The sequence below is a fragment of the Crocodylus porosus genome, unplaced genomic scaffold, assembly GCF_001723895.1.
Source record: "Crocodylus porosus isolate Cpor-Errol unplaced genomic scaffold, CroPor_comp1, whole genome shotgun sequence".
Classification (NCBI taxonomy): Eukaryota; Metazoa; Chordata; order Crocodylia; family Crocodylidae; genus Crocodylus; species Crocodylus porosus.
This window is the reverse complement of record NW_017728947.1, coordinates 63,067,196-63,075,741: the sequence shown is the minus strand read 5'-3', so window position 1 is coordinate 63,075,741 and position 8,546 is coordinate 63,067,196. Positions and strand designations below refer to the sequence as shown.

The window sequence follows — 8,546 nt, the reverse complement described above, 5'->3', positions numbered from 1 at the left end:
CCCAGGCTGGCAGCCTGACCCCTGGTGCCCCTGCCAGCTGGGGCTGCTCTGACCCAGTTCAATGTGCTGTGCTCCCAGGTACTTATTCAAATGGTGTGCCCAGAACAATAAACTCAGGAGCAATTAGCTCTAGAGTTTATTGCTTTGCATTAATTGCAAATGTAGACACACCCACTATGTAGTTAAAAAGTCCACAAACTCCATAAGGCTCATTAAGCTCTAATAGCAACAATGGAGACATTAGTACTCATTATGCCATTGGACATTATAACATACCTTGTACCAGAAATTTGAAAAGCATTTAGCTAAATAGTTTCTAAAATTGTTGTTCTTATATAAGAGATAATACAAGGATCTTTATATACTTTCTCATGAAAATATTTATATATACACATTTTTATTTGTAAAATGGATAACTTCATGTTTAGAGCAACATCAGGAAAGTCAGTAGGAAAAAATAAATTGATGGCCCACCTGCTTTTTCCTTAATACCCATAAATCCTCCTCCTTTCCCAGTGTTTTGCTATTTTATAACCTTCCTTAATCTATTTCTCTTTATAACTCCTATAATACATGTTTATAAAATCCCTGATGGATGTTCAGATTTCTCAGAAAACTTGTGGCTGTAACAAATTAAATACGAGATCTAAAGTGAATCTATCTCATAAAAACAACACTACTAAAGTGTGTTTAAATTCATGTAAAAATAAGTCTTTCTTTTGCATTCCTGAATAACATTTTTTTATCAGACCACATTCCACAAAAGTTTTGCATCACACTTTTAACCAAAATATGTACTGATGCAGTTTCAGTTCTCAGTTCTTTGACATTTCCTCAAAAGGATATTTTTCAAATGTGTCATAAATACACCAAGTAATGCATCAAATGTTTTAAAAATCAGTTCTATATTTAATTGCACACCATTAAACCTATTTTTAGCAAAATCAGATACAAATTTTTTCCCAGGCAATGGTAATATTATGTCTCTTATTCATCCACATTTACAATGTACACACAATGAATTGGGAAGATGAAAAAATATGTTGTTACGGGAAGATTTCCTAGCACATGGTCTGGAACCTCAGTTGGTGTGAATCAGTGAGGATCCAATATGTTGATATATACCAGCTTACGGTTTGGCTCTCACTTTCTCTACTCATCACTACAGAAGGCTGATGTAGTTCAATGCAATGAAGAATTGCAGTGCTGTCTTTTGATACAATACAGTAAAATAATCACAGATTTACTGCAGCGGTTAATACAGATCAGATGTTCAAACTTCCAAAAGAAGACAGTTTAGGTTTACAAAGGGAAAGTGGCATGCCCAGAGATACCTGCATTTGCATGCCTACTTATGCCATCAAGCTATTGGGCAAATTTATATACAATTAGGTACACAATTATTCTGCTTGCACAAATGCAGATTGTTGGTGCCCTTTCTTGCTGCACATGTTGTCTTCTGTGGGCATACCTCATCCATCTGTATCTGAAACTTTGGTCCATAATGTTGTTATCTAGTTTAGAGCAAATTGCTCTAGCAAACTTGCCTGCATATGTTAAGGATTCAGTACATCCTCTTTCTGATTCATGTAGTTGTATATCATTGTTATTGGTAGCAATTTTTATGTAAGAATTAGCATTCTTACTACTGTATGTAATATACTGTACTGTAAAAGAACACGCTTATGCCCCAGCCAGCCCCTCTGCAACTGGAGTCTTTCCATTAACTGTAACAGTTCTGAGTCAGACTGTATGTGGAAGCCTCTGTCCTGAAAGAGGTTACCATTAGGGGTATGCAAAGCAGGCCCTATTTGATTTGGATTCGAATTTGGCCTGAATCAGGGACAGTGATTTGTTTTATTGATTCGGATCACTGTCCCTGATTTGATTCAGCTGAATCCGAATCTGAAGATTCAATGCTGATTCGGAAAATCAGCGATTCAGACACAGACACAGCTTTAAAAGATTTTTCTACATACTCCAAGGTACCAGGCATGGTTCATGATCGCTGTGATGCTGGGGCACATGAAGCGTCCCACAGGACTGCAGGAGGAACTTCCATGTGCTCAGTGGCAAACCCAAAAGTGGACCAGAACTACTTCTGGTCCACTTCCGGGCCTGGCAGGGAACATGCTGGGTCCCCCCCACCCCACACCTCCCCAGCTCAGCAATCAGCCACAAGGTGACCCCCCCCCCCACCCAGGAAGCACCAGTCACAGAGCCAGGAGTTGGGGCCCAGAGCGCTTCCCGGAGGACCCGGAAGTGGACTAGAAGTGCTTCTGGTCCAATTCTGGGTCTGCTGCTGAGCATGCTGGGGAGCCCCTTATGCTTCTGTGGGACACTCCATGTGCCCCAGCATCACAGCATTCATGAGCCCCTGCTACGTAGAAATATATAGAAAAAACATTTAAAGCTGTCTCTATGTCCGAATGTCTGAATCTTTCCAAATTTCTCCGAACTGATTTGGAGGGTTCCAATTCAATTTGGAGAGATTAAAGGGTCCTCTGATTTAATTTGGATTCGGAGATTTGGCCACCAAATGGGGCCGAATCTCTGCCAAATCAAATCAGGGACCAAAGCTTTGCACAGCCCTAGTTACCATGTGTTTGCTGCTATACAAACACGGAACAAAAAGACTGTACTGGCTCAGGGCAGTAGGCTAAAGGCAACCAGAGAAACCCTCTCTCCTCAATATCAATATGATCACTAAACATCATGCAAGTAAAATGGCCTAATTTTCAAAAGTGCACTTACACATATGAAAAAGTTTGCACACAACTGAATTGTATTTGTGCTAGTGGTTGTGTTATGGTTATCCATGTAAATCGGACTTTGCACACACACATGGCAGATTATGCATATAGCTGGCCAATTTGGGGTGCAAATACCAATCTCGCACTTTTTGTGGGAACATACAAATTAATTGTAGAATAAAAAAATAAGAGCATAGGGATTTTCACTATGATAGACACCCTTTTTCTAGTTATCTATTCCTTTGAATGTATTTAACATCTTCATTAGAAGTAAGTAATGTAAATAATAAAGCTGGTAAATAATAACATTTAACACTTGAGAGTTTTGATATTTTGCACAACACTGTAGGAAGATTAAATATTTTGTAAATAAAAAAATCAAACTTGAACTTATTCAAATGGAACACATATCTGCACCAAAGAAGCTAGATGTTGAAAGTGTTTAGAAATGTACAGATATTTTGAGTTTGCTCACAGTTCTGGAGATCACCATCATCTGGCTGCACTCACTTCATGACCAAGGGATTATAGTGAGGCATGTCAAAGAGTGTAATAACACAAGTTTTGTTCGTGGAACGTTCATCCACAGTCACGGAACTGTCACCTACAGCTTTCAGTCATGAAGAAGATGGGTGGGATTTGCTGTCTAACTCTAGGCCCACAGGTAATACTGTCCTGATGTGTCTCTGAAAGAACTTGTCATAAAACATAACATAAGAAACATTAGCAGTAAATATGTGGTGAGAGATGGAAAATATAGAAGTAGAGCAGGGGTGCTCAACCTTCCTTCCCTGTGGGCTGGATAAGCGCACAGGGCCAATGCATGGACCAAATCCAGACACGGAGTGCTCTTCTGCAAGCCACCTGACCTGGCTCAAACCCTGGTGCCAGATCCAGTAGTCTACCATCCCAGCCCCACATACCAGCCCCACTGCACACTGGTGCGCTCTAGGGTGCAAGGCCATGTCATCCAGTCTGCGGGGATCTCTATAGGTCCAGAAATATGGTAGCAGCAGGGCAGAAATTGATGCTACCACCACTCCCCAAATTTCTGGATGTATAGGGAGCCCCACTGCTCAGATGACACAGTACCATGAGCTAGATCTGGTCCACAGGTCAGAGGTTCAGCACTGCTGGGATAGAGCAATACTCATTACTCATGCAGTGAATAATAAGCTTAATAATCCTCTCACTAAGGGTCTTCTCCTGCTTCTACTGAAGCCAATAAGAGATCTGCTGTGGATATCAAAGAGAGCAGAATTGGATTCTTCTGTCAATGCTTAAATCAAGAATGCCTCAGATAAAGTCAACAGAGTTACAGCAGTAGCAAACTGATATAAATGAAAGAAGTATGCCCCAATCTCATTTTTTTACACATCCAACTCTTTCCTATCTCATTTCCTACATAAAGACCTTTACCTTTACCCATATTTATTCTTAGATAGAATTACATTAAAACAAAAACAGAAATAGGACCCATCCTAAGGACCCGGAGGTATTACTGGTCAGCTCTGTGCCCTTGGCAGTGGCAATACACGGTGGAGGAGCAGTTTCCAAATGTTTGCTGCTGAAGGGGGAGGAGGGAAAAAGAAAACTAATTAGCTCCACAGCAAAGTGTCACTCTCTACACGTGCACCAGTATTCAGGTGCAGTACATTAATTAACTACACGGTAGGGGGACAGAATTATCTTACAGCACACTTACTTACTCTGCTAAAATGCACCTGGAGGCAGTGGTAGGGGCTGGCTGGGGCACATGGATGCTAAAGAGCAGGGCTTGCATGCCACACGGCTCCACACTTTAGCACTCTCATGCCCCAGTCAGCCCCTCTGCAACCAGACACCACCACCCAAAGCCCAAGGCTAACCCCTGAGCCTGCTTCCAGCTCAGGGCTGCTCCCCCCAGCTCAAACTGCTGCTGCCCAGGGTGCACATGCATACTGCACCCAGGAGCTGTTGAGTCTAATGCAGCAGCTCTGGAATTTATTGTGTCGCATTAATTGCACCCAGTAGTAATCATTTTGAACCTGTTCTAAGATGAAGTAAATAGGAGTCTTTCCATTAACTGTAACAGTTCTGAGACCAAATCTCATTCAGAACCACCCATTTTATTCACTTTGAAATAGTGCTTATTACTGCTAAACAGCATTTTCCCTTCAAAACCTACTTGGAAGGAGAATTTACAGAACATCCCAGTAGTTGGTGAAACAAAGATCAGATTTGCCTGGAGTGGTTTTGCGTGTCAAATAATAATCTTTGGAAGCCTGTTATATTGCAGATGGAGATTTTAGCTGCCATGTTGTCCTTCTAAAAATAGCATGCATGATTGTACAGTTAACATGGAAGGAAACAAGAATGTAAGTATACATCCATATATCAACAAATCATCCAAGAAGCCCTTCTGCAGGATTCTATAATCAATAAAATAATAAACAATCCATTTTGACATGAGGAAACTGGTAAACATACCTTTAAAAACGCAGTGTATATTGGACAAAAAGCTTATGTGGTTTCATAGTTGAGGTAAATATTCCACAGATGAAGGTATTAATGTTTGAAGGCAGAGAAGCACTGTATAAATATTAATGGACATTTTAAATTTGCCAGAGCTGAAAAAGTCCAACTAGTTCTAAATTATTTGGGTAGCTAAGGTGAGGAAAGGGATAAGGGCAAATGAATGTATACAGTTTTTAAGACAAAATACAGTAACATCTATTTCACAGACCACTTGCAAAACCCAGCCCCTGTCTCCCGCACACACATTACAATATTCTTAAAACTTCCCATATAGTTTTGGCCCTTTCTTTAAAAAGAGCACAGATGTCTTATACTCAGAAACTGACTTATGGTGTTTTTTGGCTGGACCCAACTCCAGAGATTGTCAGTAGGATTTATTCCATTGACTTCAGTGTAGTTGGAGTAGGTTCTTCAATAATATATTGTATGTTGCATTAAATCATCATGAAATATTTGTTTGTGACTGACTTAACAGCTCAATAGTAAGTTGAGATATGGAAAAGGCAGTTCTTCAGCCAAGGTCCTAGGGGACTTGGCATTTTGCTGAGACTATATTTGTAATCCATGGCAAAGAGTTGCAGTAGTTTTAGTCACGAGTAAATTCACAGAATGAGCCAGGTCATAGAATAAGTTTGACAACCAGCTCAGGAGCTGCGCTAGTGCACCCTGATAGCCATAGAAAGAAGCCAATTGACTCCAACAGGCTTTAGAAGGCACAAATACCTACCACATTGAGAAATATAGCCAAATGTAATCTTGTTGTGCCTTAGCATTTATAGCATGAAAGGAGCATCTTAAACTTAGCAGAAGTAATTCTTAAGAGTTTAACATGTTGACCTCATGTGTTTCTACAACTTCATATAACAAGAAAGATGAGCAATTTTCTCTGTTTTACAAAAAAAAAGGCAAGTACTTTATTTATCAATAGAATTATTAGCTGCTTTTTTACACCATTGCAATGACTAAACAAATAGCATAAAAGAAACATAGGAGAGTGTAAAACCACATTACTCCAGCTGTTACCCCGGACGACCTTTTGACAAAGTACAGAGTTAGATGTTTCAAGTATGGCACTTATATAAATAAGAGCAGAAAGAAGGTGACATATTCACAGTTAAAAGCAACAAACTCTGTTCCTTTGGTATGTCTGTTAGATCATCATAGGTTAATACATAACTTGGCTGAATATTAATTCCATCTCATTTATGCACAGGGAATTATTTTAAATGTACTGACAAATTTTGTGGATCACGACTAGCATAAGATGATTAAGGTCTCTGGTGTGTGTGGACAGGCAAACAAAAAATGGCAAAATAATATTCCGCATTACTCTGTATAGTGTAATTAACTGTTGTACAAACCTATATTTGAAAATAGCTAATAATACACACCAGTAAGAAACTCTGTGACCTGGATGGATGAAATAAAGTCAGACATCTGTGAGATGGGAGTGCAAAAATGTACTGGCTGAATTTGTGGTCAGGTGCCTAACTGCAATTACCCTCCTTTTAGAGCATGCTTACATTTGCATATCGCAACAATCCCCTCCCTCCCCAGTAAAGAGTATCCTTGCAATTTTTTTTTTAAATATGGACATTCTACACTTGTTTACAACAATTAGTCAGACAGTCCAGGCTGTAATCTCACCCTAATGATAACCAAAACAAACTGCTCCAGTCAAAAGATAACATTGGATCATTAGCAATAAAGTAACTGTGCTGTAAGGCTAGATCAAGCATAGTTTTATAGCTGTTTCTTCAGTCTCTTATGTAGTACTGCATTTTTGTATCTAGTTCAATAAGTGTAGATCTGATACCTTAATGGCTTTCTTGGTGGTTTGATAAAATGCTTGCCTAAGCAATGTACCTTTCCCTAATGTTGTCTGGGTCTGTTCCACCTGGCACAGTGTTTCAGTTCTGTCACAGGCTCACACATAAGCTGAGTCACTTGACTGAGTCCTGCCAAAGTTAGGCATGTTCATTCTTGGCAGGTCTTTGTTTCGGATTTCATATATGGATTTCCTTTTGGCTTGTACTCCTCTCACCGCCATTTTGATCTTTCTCCAGCCCAGGTGGTTCAGTTCAGCCAGGTTGAGCACCACACAAATCCCACTCACCGCAAACATGAATACCAAGAAGACAGTCTTCTCTGTAGGTCTGGAGACGTAGCACTCGACTTCCTTGATGCAAGGGTATCTGTCACATTCGTACATGGAAGGGACGTTGAAGCCATAGAGGAAGTACTGCCCCACTAAGAATCCGATCTCGAGCGCATTGCGAAAGACCACCTGGATGATATAAAACCGGGAGATGCCTTCTTGCCTCCTCATCTTGGACTTGGTGGTTCTGATGGCCGGGTTGGGGATTTCCTTCACTTCCAGGCAGTCGGGCTCAGCTTCTTTGGTGGAGTTCTCCGTGTTCTGCAGCACTCCGTTGACAATGGTGTTCTTGATCTTCTTGCTGTCGTCTCGTTTCATGGAGTCCTGGTCCCTGTCCAAGGTGAGGAAGACGGTGGAGTACCTCCTCTCCCGCTGCTTGGCGGACTGGTGGACAGAGTAGGTGATGAAGCAGAGGCTGGGGGTGCAAACCATGATGATCTGGAACACCCAGTACCTGATGTGAGAAATAGGGAACGCCTGGTCGTAACAAGCCTGGTTGCAGCCCGGCTGCAGCGTGTTACACACGAACATCGTCTGCTCGTCGTCGTAAACCGTTTCCCCCACAATGGCCACAATGAGGATCCTGAAGATCACCACCACGGTCAGCAGGATCCTGCAACACAGAGGCGCGTCAGTGCCCGGGGCCCGCGGGCGCGGCGGGGCAGGGCCGAGCCGCCGGGAGCTGTCCAGTGCTGATCGCGCCGCGCCCGCCCCGGGCTCCGGCCCCCTCCCGCTCCCCCCGGCGTGCCCGGAGCCAGCCTCCGGCGCCACCAGAAACTTTTTGGCCGGGAGGCATTGCGGGGGAGGGCGGGGGCGGACTTGCGAGGAGTTTGCCGCAATTTTCCCTGCAATCTGCCCCCCCCGGCGCCCCCCAGAGCGGCCGCCTGGGCCCGAGGCAGCGGGGCCGGGCCGGCGTCCTGCCCTTACCTCCCGATCATCGTGGAGTGCTGCTGCACGGCCGCTTCCAGCAGGCGCTCTAGGATGGTCCATTCCCCCATCGCTGTGCATCCGGAGCCGGGAGCCTGCGGAAGGAAGCGGCGGGGCTCTCCTCCCTCCCGCTGCCCGGGGTCCCCCGGGGGCTGAGGCGAGCGATGCCGCGGGGCCGGGGGGTTCCGCAG

The 8,546-nt window shown here is 43.1% G+C and overlaps 1 protein-coding gene across 1 annotated transcript; it reads right to left on the bottom strand.

Moving 5' to 3' along the window:
• Positions 1-6,182: 6,182 nt before the first annotated feature.
• Positions 6,183-8,507, bottom strand: GJD2 (gap junction protein delta 2). Its single transcript, XM_019551208.1, has 2 exons — positions 8,356-8,507; positions 6,183-8,041 (listed from the first exon to the last, which is right to left on the bottom strand). The coding sequence occupies exons 1-2, from the start codon at positions 8,424-8,426 to the stop codon at positions 7,198-7,200; spliced, it is 915 nt and encodes a 304-aa protein (XP_019406753.1). The 5' UTR covers positions 8,427-8,507; the 3' UTR covers positions 6,183-7,197.
• Positions 8,508-8,546: the final 39 nt, after the last annotated feature.

What these genes read in the sequence shown, in the direction of transcription:
- GJD2 (XM_019551208.1), bottom strand. Translation starts at nt 8,426, where the DNA reads ATGGGGGAATGGACCATCCTAGAGCGCCTGCTGGAAGCGGCCGTGCAG. An exon ending in CACTCCACGATGATCGGGAG is followed by an intron (nt 8,042 to 8,355) that starts GTAAGGGCAGGA and finishes TCTGTGTTGCAG; the next exon opens with GATCCTGCTGACCGTGGTGG.